Below are 18,762 nucleotides of genomic sequence, written 5' to 3'. Positions count from 1 at the left end.
CACACACACACACACACACACACACACACACACACACACACACACACACACACACACACACACACATACAAACAGGCACTGTGCCCTGGATTCAGAGCATCCAAATACACTATGCCATTATTTTTGTCTACAGTGACTTTTTGAGCACTGCAGATTTTGTAAATTTCATTCAAATACAATGCATCGCATAGCATCCCGTACCAGTTGCTGTCACTGTCATATTTCTCAATATGATTCTCTACACACTGCGGTTAAGCCTGGGTTGTTGCCTAACCCTGGATATAGTAGTTGTTTCAAAAGAAAAAAACCTGCACCAGAGCAAGGGTAGCATCACTTTTAGCACTGTTTCAAACACCAACAAATGCAGATGAAAATGCAAAACAACAAACTAAACAGTGCTTACCTTTTTTAATTATGCATGTGTTTTGTAGAACAGAAAATGTAATTGTTCAATATGGCAGCCATGGAGTTTTGGTATTAATTTTGTAAGTTTGATTTGCCATTGCAAACTGCACTCCTCCAGTCAATGTCATTGAAATTATAAACAGGCATGCACAAGTATGTTAAAGGGATAAACAGACCTCCAAGATTTTACTTTTAAAGTGGAACACAAATGGAAATGTTTAGCTGAATGTCCAAGCTGTTTTTTCCCTGCACAATTTATTACAAACCATAGGGTAATATGAATGCTATAAAATGTAAAACAAGATATCCCTGAGTTTTTATCTGGGTTAACAATTTCAAGTGTGAAAAGCCTTTATCTTTGACAATATACAGTTTCCAGCTAAAATGTAATGTTGAAATTTTTACTTAAGGGCATTCCAATTAGCAAAAGCTGATATTATGTCAAATGAGATCATAAAACCCATTGGAAAGACATGAAGCTATTGTTGTGTTTGATGTCTAGAAGTTATGTGATTTTTTTTTAGCTTTCTAGACTCTCCAGAAAAGATCTTCTGCACAGGCAGATACAGGAGATGGACAGACAGAGAGTGTAATGAGAGAGGAAAAAAGAGGAAAAGATAGAGACAGAAGTCAGGAGAGGTATGAAAATGGTACATACAGTACAGTAAGTTCTTTTAGATGACACCATATCACCACACTGCAGGAGGATTGTTTGTGTGCTTCCAGGAAGGTGTTTGAAAACCTGCTTTGAAACTGAAGCTTAAGTTACAAGGAATGCATATTAAAGGTAGGTTAACATTTAGTCAAAACTGAAATTGAATCTCTGTTTTGTGAGAGGTGGGTCTGGCTCAATTATCTTCGCATTCAATGAAAATGGTGTCTGAAAATTGATATGGACTAAAATAATTGGTATGGATTAAAAGTCAACTAAGAAACCATCAGCTGTTGAAGTTAATGCATTTTGCCATTTTAGAGAAGTACAGTATAGTCAGGCAAAAATGAGTAAACTAGACTGATGCTCTTTGACTATTTGTTGATGATGGTGACAGCAGCATTTGAATATGTGTTGTGAATTTATATGTAATTTAAAAAAAAAATATTTGACATGTAAATCATTTAATATTATTTTCTCAAATTTCTCAAGTTCATTTTAATGCACTAAATTATTTCGGTTACTGTTAAAGCTAAAAATACATGGCACCAATTAAAATGTAAAATTCTGTAAAATCTTTCATAATAAATGTTGCAGTTTTGTTTTTATAGTGTTTTATATTATTTCACCCTGGAACACAAAACCAGCCATAAGGGATATTTTTTACATGTATGTCAACCGACAGCTTAATAAGCTTTCCGTTGATATGGTTTGTTAGGATATGACAATATTTAACTGAAATCCAACTATTAGAAACAAATACCAAAAAAAAAAAAATCTACATATTGAGAAAAGTTCTAAGCAGCTCATTACTAATTACATTACTAATTTTTAGTAAAGGATTTGACATTTACAGTAGGAAATTGACAAAATATTTTAATGAAACATGATCTTTACTTAATTGGAAAAAAGAACAATCAATCACTTTAACACAGTGTATTATTGGCTATTGTTGCAAATATATTTGGGCTGCTTATGACTGGTTTTATGATCCAGGGAGAGAAACACACACACACACACACACATTTGAATACTATTAATTATTATCTCAGTTTGCTGTCAAGTTACCATAAAAAGCAATACTGTGAGTACTCTGCTGTTGCAGAAAAAAGGGAGAACGAGGATTCAAGTCCTCGCAAATACAGGAATCCGATAATTTAGGGTACTGGTAAACATACAATATTCAACAATCAACTGAACTCAAAGAAGACTTTATATAAGAGGGAAGAACAGGTGATGAGAGTTAACTGAAAATGATTAACGAGCAAATTAACAAACAAGTTAAATCAAACAGGAACAAAACCATATAAAGAAACAAGCGTAAAAGGGAAAAAGGACAACGTTAAAGTTCATATCTACAGCAATGTAATGTTTTCTTGCTACTGGAAAAGCTAGTCTGTTTCATGAATTTAAACTGTGTTTTTTAGTTGGTAGCATCTCTGCTTTTTCTAGTTACTCCAAACGTCGGGTTCACCTTGCTAGTGATGCTCAAAATGCACTCTGCTAATTACCTCAGTCAGAGATGGACTGGAAGAGAGAGAAAGTGTTTGCGTCAGGCAGCACAGTCCAGTCTCTTCTTGCGCCTGTTGAATGGGTCATTAAGTACCCCACTCGGTTCCCCGCAGGGATCTTGACGTCCTCTGCAAGTGTCCCTCTCTTCAGCAGTCTTAATGTTCCTGATTAATGCTCTGCCAGGCTGGTTACGGTGTATATAGATGCTCATGGGAAGGGCATGTTGCAGTGAACCAGTGTTCTCCACAGTGTCAGCTTGAACAACCAAACCAATACCCTTCATGGGTTGCCAGAGCACCTCTGAGGATCTCTGGCTCTTAGACTGTTGTGGGAGATTTACAATCTTTAAATGAGGAAGTAAAGAATACGATTGTCAATGTAAAACTGCAAATTGGTCTATTATGTCATTTATATGGGCAGATCCAGGCAGTTTAACAGATTTAACAGGTGTTTAACAGATATAATTGCTGTGGGGAATTATAGTACTATTTAAGTTCACTGCAGTTGTTCATTATTACAAACCTGTGCGTCGTTTACTTTTAGTCACTTTTTCCAGTGCCGATTCTGTCTCCAAAGTTTAATGATATAGCTCACAGCAAGGATATATATTTAAAGATGACAGGTGTTAACTGGACCAATAATTTGTATATTGTTTTTTAATTGCTTATCCATTTGTTTATCCACTGACCTCCAAAACACGTGTGACAGATTAATACAATTAATTAAATATGTGCAAAAAGTGCATTTCAGCACTTACATTGTTCATCAATAACAGTTGCTATGTACAGTAACTCGATGAATTTGTATTACTTTGTTTTATTTTATTTTTTTAAATCTTATCTTTAATCTTATTTAAATAAGATTACCATGTTGACCCTCCTATAACCTTGCCATTTAAGTAACTGATGTATTTTCCATTTCTTATTAAAATCCACCTTTCTACAATTCTTTCACGAAAGTCAAGTCAACGTGATTTTGAGTTCACACGTATAATTATGTTGTAGCCATTATCACAATTGAACTTATTGCTCATTTCACAGGGTTCAGTGCGTAATGCGTTCACTGTGTAATGGATATGAATTACATTATTTGGAATTACATGTTTTCTGTTTGTCTTTTAAAACAGTCAATGTGGAAAAAAGCTGGAATGGATTCCTGGTATACTCTGAGCAGTCAGTAAATGAGAACTTGATGAAAGCTTGGCTACTGATTGCAGTTACTAAATAGCAATCTGGTATTGTGATGTAACAAGTATGGTGCTCTGGAAAATGGCACAGCATTAGGGAAATCTCACAAACAACCGGCACTCTTGTCATCTTAGATTTTAAGCTGATGGGCAGCTGCTCAAAAATCAAGCCATGCCATTGGTCCACACCCACATCTGTAGTTTTTAAAGAAGCCCTCAAGTTGATTGGATTTGACGGTGGTGGTTTTCTCTGCCAGGTATTATAAGAGTTTGCTAAGAGCAGTATAGATGCTATGCAAATTAATTACTTTGCTGCAATAGAACTTGACCACTTATCTTTTTCTGTCGTCTTCTATCCCTCCATCTGTTTAGCTTCTTTCAACCCCAAAGCCTGAGATATATAGACATCCAAACACACTCATTATCAATGGCAACTAGTCCCCCACCGACTGTAGTCAGAAATAAATACTTGGACAGACCAGTCAAAGCCCATCCAACCTCTCATCTTCCTCATTAAAGCTCAGAATAAAAGCGAATAGCGGCGGCACAAAAAAAAAACACCACAAAGGCCAGACTGTTTTTCACATATTGCGCTGATTAGCACAAAAAGAGACCTCATTTTTTTACGCTTTCAAAATTTGAAATTGTCTCCAGGAAATTGGAGCAAAAAGTAGGCTGATACCTTGGCCAGGGCTGCAATTTTCTTTAATTTAGTGCTGCTTTGAATGCAGTGTTGCTTGAGCGCTTTGTTTGTCTCCTGTCTGATTTGTATTCCTGCCTCTCAGGTGTCCGAAAGATGTGATTATGTGTACGTCAACGGCAAGGAGACACGTGGGAGGTTGAGGATGATGGTGAACTTCACCTACAGTTACCTGAGCGCTCAGCTGGAGGTGAGCGTATGGATGCCACGACTCCCCCTTCAGATCGAGATGTCCGATCCAGAGCTCAGCCAGATCAGGAGCTGGAGAGTTCCTGTAGATGCTGCAAACCAAAGGTTAGCAATGTTTTTGTTTCAAGGAATCACATTTGACCTTGGGTTCATTGTACAATTGAAGCACATTGTAACTTTCAAAACTTTGTGCACAATAGAAATGGAAGTTGTGTAGAATACCGCATGACCACTTTACATTTTTAAAAATTAATAAAAAATAACCAAATTATGGTGCTGCAAATGAGAAATCATGATTGGTTCCTAAAGGTGCACTAGGCTAGTTTTAGAAAAAAGGACCTAAAACACACAAGTCCTTAAACACACATTTCACACAACTTATCTGTGTTGGGTTTTGTTTGAATATGCTTGTGTGTCACGTACACTTGTTTCCGCGATTGACATTATCAGGGTTGAGTTTATGTGTGTGTGGGGCGGAGATTTCGAAATAAGGGTCCTGTTGGGGTATGGGCATGGTTGTTTCGGTGCTTTGAAATATCAAAATTGTTTGCCAAAAAACACACTTTTTAGTAAAATCTAACCCTGCAAAGGACTTTTCTAGTTTAATGGCTATGGTTACTCATGAAATGTTATTTTTGAGAGTTATACAATTATGCAACTTGTATAAATTATAATTGAGATAAAAAAGAGCTTGCAAACTATGTTCTGTCAAGTTTTATAATCTTTAGCTGGTCAGAAACTACCCTTCACTGCCCACACATGTTATGCAATATGGCTCTGCTGGTAATTTGTAAGCGCAAAGATTTCATACATTACTGTAATAAGCCTGCACAGCACCAATGACGCTCCAGCTCGCCGGTGTGAGTCTTCCCCGTCTTTATCTAGCCTCTCCTCAGCCTTTTTCATGCTCTGTCATTCTTGGGTTACAGCAGACGTGTAGCAGAGCTCGCATCGGAAAGCATTATGGAGGTGAGGGGAGGATGTGGACGGTGACTTTTTAATTACCGCTGGGTCGTCTTCAGGCACACCTGCCTCTGACGCACCAGCACCAGACAACATGCAGGTTAATGCTGCCGTACGCTGCGGATATCCACCAGATAATTTTTAATTACTCTTCCACCAGAAACAATCCATGCCGGATTGGCTCATGCATGATAAGTGAGAACAGGATGACGGATGACAGATGGAATGAGCTGTGGAGAAATTGCGAGGCATTGATGAGTCTGAGGAATAATTGTCGTTATATTATAAGTTGTTTGGTTGTCAGCAAGCAAATATGTGGATATTATCTCAACATGAAGATTCTCTGACCTGACCTTCTCTTGCACCAGACCACTTGGGAATTTAAACATTTCTGTGCTTCCTCTGTTTAAAAAAAAAAGTTCAGCAGGCATAAATATTTCTTACTTAGCATGAAACTGTATTTTACATTATTTTGTATTAAAAATATATGTGATTTTTCCTTGTGACAATTGAATTATTTAAACATTTTTTTCTTGCATATTAGCAAAATGCTTTAAGGCGGGTTCATGTGGCGACCATCTTCATAACACCTCTAGGCAGCTCTTTGGAAGTTTACATGCAATAGACATGCAAGTACAGCTCTTGTTTACTTGAATGAGGCTGATTCTCAGTATGGTCTGTCTCTTTATTCTGTCGTGATTCTAGTGACAAACAAGTAATTTTGTTGATTATGGCATCTTGTTTGAGTCTCTATATCTATTATGTCATTATTTTGTTCCTGATATAATCATTAGATGGCTTATGGTGATGAATATTCCATAATATGTCTTGCCACATATTATGTTATGCAGGAAATAAACTCTAGACAATCATCCAGCTTTCCATTTTCCATCCAGTTTTTTAATGTTATGCAGGAAATAAACTCTAGACAATCATCCAGCTTTCCATTTTCCATCCAGTTTTTTAAATAACCTTTTAGTGAAAGGTTTTTAGTGCATCACTGTGAAGGTTCTTACTATATATTTCATCCTAGATTAAACATATTTTCTACTGAAACTAAAGCTGAAGACATGAAAAGATGCACAAATCTTTTGTTAGTAGGAAATAGTATGTATTGCAGTTCTTAAAGAGGTAGTTCACCCCGAAAATGCTCACCCTCATGTCATTCCAAACCTGTGTGACTTAATTTCATCTGCGCATCAAAGGTATTTTGAAAATGATCAGTGTGGCCCATTGTTGTTTTGAACTTCTTCAGAATATCTTCTGTGTTCCACAAGAGAATCATGCAGGTTTAGAACTGCATAAGGGAAAACATTCATGTGAGTTTTTCCTTTAAATAGTGGCCAGCTGCTGAGTTGCATATAGCCCATGTTTACTCACATTTGGCACTTGACGCGTCTTAAAATTTGCACTCTTGTTGTATCATATGTGCCCTTGGTCCTGAGGTTGCATCTGCTTCAAGTAGCATTTTGAGAGCGGGAAACATGCTGTTGTGTTGTAAGACTGAGTCTCATTATTCCTGAGACCTCCTGTGACCTGACATTCCTCAGCTGAGTGCCGCCTGCCCTGTTTATACACCTGTGTTCTGTAAATGTCATGCTGTTTCTATGTCGGTCAGGCGTCGTTGCGTAAAAGTCTAGAGGAGCGTGGCCTCCCCTCTGGTCAAAGCCACCGTGTTAACCTGCCACTGCTGTTGTTTTTTATTTTGGATGACTTCGACTCATTAAAAATAATGGAACCGTCAGAGCTTCCCCTTTCAACCGGTGCTGGGCTGTTTGTTGTGAGGAGAGGAAATGCATCACTGTAATGTGAATAGAGTTCAGGTTTACAGCCTGTTGAAGCGACCATTATAAGAGACTGAAAACTGCAGCTGCTCTATATATTTATTCTTTCTGTTTTTCAGTAATGATTTTTACTTAGAAAGAAAAATCGAAGTAAATGTAAGCTTTTGTTATTACACTATTAAATTCTGTAAATCTTTAAGGCAGCAATTTTAGAATACAGTAGGCTGAAAATAGTATAGAATTCTTTTTGTTTTTAATCATTTAATTACAATCATTTTGTCAACCAAACACTTCCTTAAAAATTATTTTGAGTTGCTGAATGTATTTTATATATTAATAATTTCAACTATTCCATGTCTTTTCTACTTGATTTGAGTGTCAACCAGAATATTCATCAGATAATAATTAAAATGTGAATTCAAAAAATGTAATTGAATTTTATGTATACACACATAAACACACACACATATACAGTAGAGTAGTTCTGATTGGTTAGGAATGCTAATGAAATGGAATGTAACTCATGGTATTGCTTGCTCTTTTTTTTTACTGCAGGTCTGGAGAGGATGACGGGGATGAAGGAGCCAAGAAGGATCGGAGCTGTGGTCCACAGTACCAGAGCACCACCGTCCGTGTGCTCACACACTTTGAGGCAGAGCCAGAGGAATGGCAGGGCCAGCCAGACTTCCTCTTGGGCAGTGATTGGCAGGTGGACGTGACAGAGTTAGTGAGAGACTCTTTAAGGGTGGTGGATGAACGCGTTGCCAAGCTTTCAGAAGAACAAGTCCTCATTGGTCTGAACACTGGCATCACCAATGTTCAGGTCAGAAATATAAAGAATGCACTCTATGTGTGATTATGTTTAAAAGTAGTGTGATGTTCTATAAAAAAAGAAAATGTAGACTTGCACGGCCTACTAAATCTATGGCTTTTCTTTATTATCAAAACTTTCCGTGATTCACTTGTTATAGCATATTATGCAATTTCCTCAACACACCACAACCAGAGCTGCCCATTTTGTCAGGAACAAAACTGACAGTTACAGCTGACTAAGCCGCAGTTCCCTTGTGTTTATACTGCATGAATAAAATGTGAGGACGTCCTTGTTTTCTTTGGAAAATCCTGGCTGTCATTTGTCTATTTCTCTGTGCGGATGAGAGGTGAATCAGTCCGAGTTGTGATGTGACACGTGTACTCTGTCAGACAAGAGCTAGACAGCATCTCTCACTCACTCTGTCACAGCTTGTGTGCTGTCTGCCTGCACATCTCACAGCTCTTATGACAAACCGTAATCTCCTTCATTAAGACCTACTAATTAAGAGTCAGTCTGTAAAAATCACACGTTTTATTTTTTATAGATGTCACCTATACATTCACATGTAATACACCTGCTTGACAAACTAAAGTGCCATTTCAGTGCTATCTCACAGCAAAAGTATAAGCCAGAGCCACAGGTGGAGAGCGCTTCGATTTGATCCATTTGCTGAAAATTAAAATCAGATAAAAAGCCCAGTAATGGTGGGATGGAATACGTGGAGTCTGCAAACCAGTGCTGCTTTATAGATCGAGATCTCTGAAATCAAAAACTCGAATTACCAATCATCCACCTTACTATTAGACCCAATTCGTTATTAAATTTCAAAAGGGAACGCTGTTTTTGCAGTTCATTAAAGCTAAATTAAATGACTAATTACTTGCAATTAGAAGAGGGAAATATGCGTTGTTTCGAAATCTGAACGAGAATCGGTTTTAAAGTAGACTGTTTGGAAGAAAAGATTTGTTGAAGTAGTGTAGCAGGCACTAACTTCTATTTTATAGATCTATTTATAAAAAGTGGAGCACTGGGGCAGCGTCTTACGCAATATTGGGTAATGCCCGAGGCTCCCCTTGCTTATTCTTATTTTATGTCTAATTAATAAATCTCTCAATTCAAATGGCAAATTAGGATGCACTCGGAGTAAGAGAGGAATATAAAAACAGAACACGAATTGTTTCTTTACCTTAACATCGCTGCATTTTAGAGTGAAAAACTGTTGCCTGTGGACTTCCAGACTCTGCAAATGATGGTTAGAAGCAAGTGCGGGCCATGCACGCAGGTGACAGTAGAAGTTCCACTTACAGATAGGAAGTAAATGGCTTTTGACACTTCATTATAACATAATGAATGTGGAAATACGGAGGTGGCTGCTTTGCAATTAATTGATCCAGATAGGAAGTCTTCTCATCACGTTTCGTATCGAAGTCATTTCCTTGTCTGCGTGTCAGATATCGCCATATGGCTGAGGGCGGACAGCTGTCATTTAGATTCTTCAAATTGCATGTAGCCTACTCTTTTTTTCTTGTCACCAAGTTTGAGAAACCAGGAGTTGTTTTACAGTGTTATGTAACAGAAGCATATATGTCTGCTTTTTTATCCAGGTGATGTCCCCATTGTCAGACTCAGTTCTGGCTGAGAGGGTGATCCAGGTTCTGGATGATAAAGTCAGTATTACGGAGCTGGGCGTGCAACTGGTCTCTGGCCTTTCCTTGAACCTTCAACTCAGCCCTGGAAGCAACAGGGCCATCGTGGCCACGGCTACCACTCAGGAAACCATGCACAGTGTAAATCAGGTAGTCTAATTAAACACTTTATAGTCAATAAAAATATGCTATAGTATCAAACAGTATACTAATATTCTAATGATAGTTAGTTGACTTGTAGGTGCAAAGTTACTTATTGTCAACAGAGCCATCAATCTAAAGTGTTACCTAATTAATAGATGGCTGACTTATCTATTTCACTAAACTTCAGTAATCGTTCCTGTTTTACAAAGTGGAACGAAATGCATTCGATTCGTCTGACGATCAATGTTGTCAAAATGTGATGACTATCCAATTGAAACATGTTATATCTCTGAAAAGTGGAGAATTTCTGCTACTTTATAAAGTATTCAGATAGGATTAGCGGTTCAAACGTTATTAAACATTTAAGAAGAATATCTAATTTTAGCTGCAGGCTGCTGTCTCTGATTTTGAGGGTTAACTTAGACATTATTAAAAAAAAAAAAAAATTTGCTGTATTTTTATCAGTACCGCCCCCCTTGCCAACTCATATATTTCTAAAATTAAAAAAACAAACAAAAAAAAACTTGAATGGTTTATTTTCACACAAAATCTGGTGCTCAATTAAAGGAATAGTTCACCTAAAAATTAAAATTAACCCATATTTTACTCACCCGAAGCCATGCTGGGTGTATATGCCTTTCTTTTTTCAGATGAACAGAGTGTCTGTATTTTAAAAATTTGTTCTGGCTCTTCCAAGCTTGGTAATGTTCATGGATATTGTGTTAAAGCTTTGTAAATCAGATATATATCCGACATAAAACGTACCTTTATGTCTCGGGAGGCTTATCATGTCCCCTCTGAAGCAGATCAAGTCAGTTATTTATGTTATAATTTTAAAACTGAAAATATTTTTTTTATAAAAACCTATCAGTCTAATTCAGACGACATGTGATAACCCCCCAAAGGCATATAGGATAGTTTTATGTCGCAGTACTTGTGGATATATCTGATTTACAGAGCTTTAAAATAATGGCCACTATTCACCCGCATTACCAAGCTTGGAAGGATACATTTTTTAAAAACTCAGGCTGTGTTCATCTGAAAGAAGAAAGAAATATACACATAGAATGGCTTCAGGTAAAATATAAGGGGTCATTTTCATTTTTGTGTGATTGTTCTGTGATTATACATTTTAGGTGCAGCGAATAGCACATTTTAAGGTGGGCCTTTAGATCTGTTATATCTTTTTTATTTAGAATATATATTTTTCAGCACTTCTATTTGTTTATTATTATTATTATTATTAGCAAATTTATTTGTGTTGTATTGTTGTTTAATCAATATTATTAGTCACATTTTTTCATCATATTTTTTATATGTGGTGTACAGTGTAGCCATTGTAAAATCTCATAAAAAATTTCAGCCACATGCCGCTAAATTGTGAGTTTTGTTCTGGTTCTCAGGTCACAGTTATGCATACAGTACTTCTGTGTCCATTTCTCAGAAATGTAGGGTTGTTTTATCCAAGAGCAGGTGCAATCACTATAATCACTGTCATTATGGACAAAGTCATTTGACATGGGCCGCATGTTGATGAGGAGCTGTGGTTTTGTTACTGGATCCTGCTGCTCAGGGCTGCCCACTTATTCTGAGTCATCTCACATTTAAAACCCTTTCTGATTAGTCTGATTTCTCTAATCCTTTGCATCGGCAGGGGTTTCCTCTCTTCTCCACATTGATAGACATAAAACGGGCAGATTGGTTGAATCTCCCGCTGATCAGTGCGTCTGTTCTCTTTGAAATGTGGTTTTGGGGACTTTTATAGCTTTTAAACGGTCCTACAATGGGGTTAAGAATCGTGCATAGTTGATGCAAAGAAATTAGCATTACCTGAGAGCCTCTGTTTATGTTTTGTTTCTCTTTCAGGAATCCCTTGTCAGTGCGTGGCTTCAGTTCAGCGATGGCTCCATGACCCCTCTTGACCTCTATAACTCTGCTCATTTTGTCCTTACGGCCACTTCGCTGGATGACCAGGTGGTGTCGGTGAAGAAAAGCCCCAGCTGGAGGTGGCCAGTGTTGGTGGCTAAAGGTGAAGGTCAAGGCATGTTGGTTCGTTTGGAGATGTACGGACCCGAATCGTGCCAAAAAAACAAACGGCGCACTGTTCTGGCCGCAGGCAACGCAAACGTCCATGTGAAGTTTGGCCGTGATGAAGAAACTGGAAACAGCGCAAGTGACAGGAGATACAGACCCAATGCCCCATACTACGGCGGTTCGATCTCAGACATGGAGGCTGGAATCATGAACCGAGGCGCTACCACCATCAAAACCTCCATACCAGGAAAAGCAAGCGGTGATAGGCTCTCAGCTGCTGATATTCCAGTGGATTTCTCTGAATTCCCAGCCCAAGCAGACCTTCCTCCTGGACGTAATGGAGAGGATGATCTATTGCAGTCTCGGCGTGGGCTTACAGACCTGGAAATAGGCATGTACGCCCTGCTAGGTGTCTTCTGTCTGGCCATCCTGGTATTCCTAATCAATTGCGTCTCCTACGCCCTCAAGTATCGCAACAAGCAGCTCCCATTGGAGGGCCAGGAGACCATGGCTCATGCCCACGACTGGGTTTGGTTAGGACAGGACGCTGAGCTGTTGGAAAGTCAGGCAGGTTTGTGTCTAGATCAAGAGGAGCTGGGCGGCACCATGGACTCCGGGCTGGGCCTGGAGGAAGGTAGCCAGCTCCTCAATGGCCTTTCCTCTCAGAAGAGCGTTCAAGGCCAGGTCCACAGGTCAGCCTCTGACTCAGGGTGCACTGGGAGAGATCACAAGAGCGACTCTATAAACTCACCCACTACCAAAAGGAAACGGGTCAAGTTCACCACTTTCAGCCATAGCAAGCCCAGCAATGGCTGCCCATCCATAAGCCCGCTTCTCATCGGTCAGAACGACATCAAATGGGTATGCCCAGACATCGAGCTCGGGGACTCCAAAGAGCTCAGAAATTACATGGAAAGGTTAAACGAAAATGCTACTAAGAACATCGCATAGTGGGCTTGTAGTTATTTATGTATTTTTCAGACAAAAGCGTAGCTCACCCATATGCCTTCTAGGTGAGGAGGTGGTGGTGTTGGTGGTGGGGTGGGGGGTGGATGGGTTGGCCTGACTCTTCTGCACTCAGACAAACTCACATCTCACCATGAAAAGACAAGCCATTCATCTGGTCTTGTTTCCATGGCAACTGTCATGAGGGTTCATCATCAGGAACGAAGGAAAACAGAGATGGTTGTGAAACCGCTGAGGATGTGAGAACATTGGATTATGAGAAATGTTTCAATTGAGATGTCTATATTTTCTTTTTCAAAGAAGAGGATTTTCCATTTCTATATATATATTAAAATTTTTTTGTTTTTTTCCCTTTCTTATTTTATCACACTGAAGCCTGGTTGGTGGTGGTACCTTTTTGTGAGTGAATATCTCAAAGAGCTGACATTTAAACATATCAGTTGCGTGCTGGAAACCCAAGCATTTCCACAAATTGAACATTGACTGGCTCTGATGATGAGTGCGAATACATTTTGTAAGGTTTTACATATTTTTATACATCTCTGTTCCTGTCCGTGTTAGTGCGTCTAACGTATTTCTCCAAAGACTGACTCCCATATGTAAAAGCATGTGATTTCAAAGTATGGATTTAAAAAAATGTCTATTTTGGAACTTTTTCCACCAACAGTTTGAATGAACATGTATATACTGCAGAAGACTTCTGGGAAAACAGGCAGATAAATGAACCTCCATGTCTCTTTGAGAGCTGTTGAGCAAATTGTATTGTTGTAGGTAGTGTTATCAATATTGTATAATATGTTGTTTACAGTATTAGAATGATAGATGGTATGCACTCCTCCAATTGCTTATGTATGTGTGCTATAAGTATTTTGTTTTCTTTTTTCATTTCTTTGATTTGCTTTGCTTTTTTGTTCACTATTCTTACTTTTCCCCTTACAGTAACTGCAGTCTAGAACGAGACCTAGCCAAATGACTGTCTATCTGATTAGTGTAATGATTAGTTTAATTGGATTGGGTGACTTTAAGGGTGCAGTCCTCAGGTAATGTGATCAATACGGTGCATACTTGCGGTGCATACATACGTTGAACACCACAGGACAGTTTTATGTGAATAAACTGATTAGTCAAACAATCTAATTATATTAGCTTACTATTTCTTATCTTCATATAGAATTTAAACAATGCTCAGTTACCTTCAGCATAATTTATTTTCTAATTTCTCAGCCAGGTGTGTTGGCACCAATGTCAATTAAAAAAAATAATCAGTCCATCTGGATCATCCATATGTCTTAAGACTGTATTAATTAGAATAAAATCTAATTAATAGTATAAATTGTATTAATTCTCTCCATTCGTTTCTGCTTGTCTTGTATTTTATAAAAACTCAAACACATTTCTGAAGAATAATTTGAATAACATTTCTGAATAATTGTACATGAGAAGGTTCATGTCTAGTGTTTAAGACTGTGCGGTGTTCACTTTCTAATANNNTATTTGTATTGTTTCACTGTTTATATTGCATTTTACATAATTTTTTCCAATGCAACGCCTCTATTTTTTTTTATTCGATTGTAGTCTGTTTTGTGAGCTGAAAAGCACTGCCTATTACCATAAACAAGGTGGAAACCATTTTTTTAATTTATGCATTACATCACTGGGTTTTCTATTTGCATATTAAATAAAGCATCACATCCTGCTTTTCCACTTTTTACCAGTTGATGGCACTGAATTATAACCCCAGTGGTCTCAAAGGGAGCATACAGATTTTGATGGTCATTCTCCTTGACAGGCGCATGACCCTAGTCTCCAAATAAAGGTTATGTGTTTAAAACTGCTGAACTATACTGTAAATGCGCAAGTATAATGTTGCGACTCAACCTTACTGCATATAATAAATGTTCTGAGAGCAGACTGTAATTTTACCCCGTTGCACTGCAGTAAACAACAGGCTTTAACGAGAAGTGTTGTTGCGCCGTCAGAGCGCCATGTAATTCAAAGATTATTGCAGACACAATAGCCCTGGATGTGAGATACAGTCCATTTCTTCAGTCCTGCACATTAAAGGCTCATTAGTGCTAAACTATACAGGCAGGATCCCAATGCTGGATGGTGCTGCTCCCTCCCCTCGGAGACGGGCCAGACTAATTAATGATCAGCGCAGTGAGGCTTTACTCCATGTTAATGTGACATTACCAAGCAACCCTTCGCGCTAAATGATTGTATTCATTTAACAGACAGTGATCTGACAATTAACACCTTCTTCATCACATTTGACAAAGAAGCCTGACTCCGCCTCATCCATCTCCACAAACGTCTGACCTGCCACTTGGTCAATTTTTGGACGTGCATTTCCAGAGAATGTTTCATAGCTCATTGATATTTCCCGACAAGTCCTGTTAATTTATATCTCATTATGATAACTAGAACGTAAACAAATTAAAGGACGACCATGTCGACACAACAAAGAGCCGTGAATGATTTTCCAAAGGCGTACAACTTTATCCAAGGTGGCGACCGAAACAATACAAGTTCATTAGTGGAAATCATACGCACGCACGTAATATTGTTCCCGGCGGGACAAATCTTTTTGAGATCCAAATTGAGAGGCTGCACACTTAACCCTCAGAGGGATGCTTCTGGAATTGGGTCTGTTTTTTCCTTTTATCTCAGCTGATATTTTGGTATTTGGGTCTCTGTTCTCGCGTCTCGGAGGAATTACGCGAGAACACTCTAAATTAAATCATGACATTAGCTGGTGTCTGTCAGGAGTGTATATTAATACGGTTAATGTCATAGACTGGTTATTATCTGCAGGAAAAGTTTATTTTTTTCCCTTTCTCGGGCTCTCTAGATTCTAAAAAACAAAGGGTGAGAAAAAAACCTTTCAACCCCCCATTAGCTGAGTTTTCACGAAGAGCATCTTGCTGTAATCTTGCCTTCTGCTAGTTGACAACGTTGGCGTTGCTGTAAATGTCAACAGAGTTGTCAGTATAATGCCAGCACTGCTCTCACAACAGATGAAGACGGACGGCCAAAACTTACGACGTGCGAACAAATTTATAGGCTGTCTAAATACGAACACGGTAATGTAAAATACACAATACATACGTCATTTCCCACTAACCGGTTGGCTCAGGTCTATAACTTTACAATAAACCTTTCGAAACTCATCATAAATGTTCGTCAATCCCAATTTATGAGCTATCAATCATTTTGGGACTCGTTGTTGCGCCTTTCATTTTCGCACAGATAAGAATCCATTACATGAACATCGGCTTTTACAAGAACTAGCACAGCAGCGCATGCTCCATATATTTTGGATGTTTTTCCATGTCTAACAACAAACCGTCTGGCCTGCTTTTATCTGCTGTTCAAAGAGGAGCTTCTCACTGTTCGACTTCTAGTAACAGCGTGACAGACCATAGTAAAGCAGCTGATAGAAGCAAAGTATATAAGAGACGAGAGAGTCTACACACCAAATGTTGCTCCATTTCGCTATTACAGCTGAACCAATACAGNAACCAGGAATGAGTCAATTCATACAAAAAACTGATTCATTTAGAAACTAAATAAGCGTGCTTTTCAAATAGATGGCTGCATTCCAGTGTTGTCTTGAATGACATGATAAAATTGAAAAACCTTAGTGTCAGTTCATTTTTTGCGAACTGGAATCTGAAAAGATTCTGATCAAAAGATTGCTTGCAATTGAACGGACGCAAACGACACCTGATGCATCCTTCAATACAGGTCAAATGAAAGACACAAAACAAAGGCTGTCTACTAAGGACTCTTCAAATTGAGACATCCTTCAACTTAGCTTTAATGATGTGTCTTACAAGGAAACATTTCTGAAGCACCATTCATTGAACTGATTTATTCTAAACACTGATTCATTTAGAAATGAAACACCTCTTCTGTGTTTCTGCTGTTTTGTTTCCGCTCTTATTTAATATCACACTTTGTCTTCATGCTGTTGGTCTGAATGTGCTACACTGAAATTCAACAAAACACAACAGACATGAAAATAAGATATCCTCCCAAGCATTGATCAATATCAAATGCAGGCAAAATTAATGAAAAGTTTACATGTTCAGCAGATCACTAAGGGAATACGAGGAAAGCCCTCCTGCCAGGGTGGTATGGCCCCTGGCAAGCTATTAAATCAATGATTTCTCTATTCAATGCCTAGAGACCATACATATTTATATTGAGTGTGGGAGGATTGTTTGAACACACTGTGCATCTGCAATCGAATTATCAGAGCAAGAAATAAGTCTCCAGTACACACTGTCTGCAGAGCAATTATTTTAAAGCAACATAAATTGTTAGCGCACCTATACGCAGAGGCCTGTGGCAGGAGAAGGTGGCTCGGTATTTAATGGACCACACTAACAAATCCGATTATCTGTGTCACTGTTACTCTGCTCCATAACCGTACCTCAGGGCTGGCCAATAAATCACATCACCGTCTTCTGGCAACACAAAGAAGCTCACTTTGAGGAGCTGTAAAAACTGAAACCATTAGCACTCGACTCAAAACGCGCTCTTATTTCTTTCTGTCTGCCTCTCATGTCAGCGCTAGGGTCTAAATGAAAGCGGCTTTTCGGGAAATGGAGTTTGTAGGTAAGGGTTGAGAGGTTGCCATCAGGAACACGGGGGAAAAGGCTGGCAGGTCCATTACTCTGCCAAAGTCAACCTGTCCTGCTGTTAGAAGCGGCTCTCATGATAGGCGCTCTCAAATAAAAACATTTATTTGTTTCCATGTCAGTGATCCTCAAAGTGCCGCCGCTTGTCAGCTTGGGAGCAGATACTGTGGTAAATAGCGAGGGTCAACTTCCCTGCTGTCTCTGCCTGCTGATTTGTACAAGTGCAGATGACAAGCGGGCAACTGTAACCAAGAATAATGCTTGGATATATGTACATCAAAGTGTGTATAGTACATAGGGGAGCCTCGCTTTCACTGCTGTGAATTGTTCTCACGGTGGGTTTATTTTTCAAAGTCAGATTATGTATAGACGCATACCTTGAAATCTCAGTTGAAAGTTTCTGCTGAAAACGGAGACTGTTCCCTGAACACATGTCGACCTTTTGTGACAACATGCCCCAGTAATTTCCAATATAGATATGAATTACTAGTCAAGGCCTTTGAGAATGACAGGCTCATTGTTTTCACATATGAGTCACACAGATGAAGGATTTTTTTTTTCATATGCACTCAATCAAAACCGCATAATTCTGTGCACCATGTCTCACCTTAAAATATGCTGTGTAACGCTGTTTTATGAATACGGATAATGAGAGAGACCATGACTCAGATATGCACTGGCAGCTCTGAATTAATCAGTTTTCAAGATACCTCAGTCAAAAAAGATTTTTTTTTTTCTTCCACAACCCTTCAGTCTTACTCTAAATCAGACAGAAGACTTTTTTTCTTTTTTCTTTCCTTTTTTGTTGTAAAGCCAAGCAAGTCTGATTCAGACTGTCTGAAACTCCGAGAACTGGAGTATAAAGAGAATCTTAATTCGGTATTAAAACCACTGAACCTTCAGGTTCTCTTGAGGGCAAATCTGAGGGTAAGACCTTGCATGCAAACCATATCTTCAGTTCTCCTAAATACTTTCTGTGTTGAATGTCAGTATGGTTGTGCTATACAGCATATTGATAGATTAGTATAAGTTGCATATACACGCTGCAGCTGGACTTCACAAACTGATGTAAAACTGCTGGCCTAATCAAATAAGTTGCATAGCAACCAGATAAAACATTT

General features: G+C 38.6%; 2 protein-coding genes across 2 annotated transcripts in view; one reads left to right on the top strand and one right to left on the bottom strand.

Annotated features, from left to right (window-relative positions):
• The window catches only part of LOC122326658 (transmembrane protein 132C-like), a 30,392-nt gene extending 16,059 nt beyond the window's left edge, over positions 1–14,333 (top strand). Inside the window, exons 5-8 of the mRNA XM_043221734.1 lie at positions 4,541–4,749; positions 7,947–8,214; positions 9,810–10,001; positions 11,862–14,333. Of these exons, the coding sequence (XP_043077669.1) occupies positions 4,541–4,749; positions 7,947–8,214; positions 9,810–10,001; positions 11,862–12,980 (1,788 nt within the window). The 3' untranslated portion in view covers positions 12,981–14,333. The remainder of the gene's footprint in view (positions 1–4,540; positions 4,750–7,946; positions 8,215–9,809; positions 10,002–11,861) is intronic.
• LOC122326660 overlaps positions 1–18,762 on the bottom strand; it is a 99,895-nt gene that overhangs the window by 59,346 nt on the left and 21,787 nt on the right. The window lies entirely within an intron of this gene.

The sequence above is a fragment of the Puntigrus tetrazona genome, chromosome 21 (genome assembly GCF_018831695.1).
Source record: "Puntigrus tetrazona isolate hp1 chromosome 21, ASM1883169v1, whole genome shotgun sequence".
Classification (NCBI taxonomy): domain Eukaryota; kingdom Metazoa; phylum Chordata; class Actinopteri; order Cypriniformes; family Cyprinidae; genus Puntigrus; species Puntigrus tetrazona.
The sequence above is the reverse complement of the archived record's forward strand: the minus strand, read 5'-3'. Positions and strand labels throughout refer to the sequence as shown.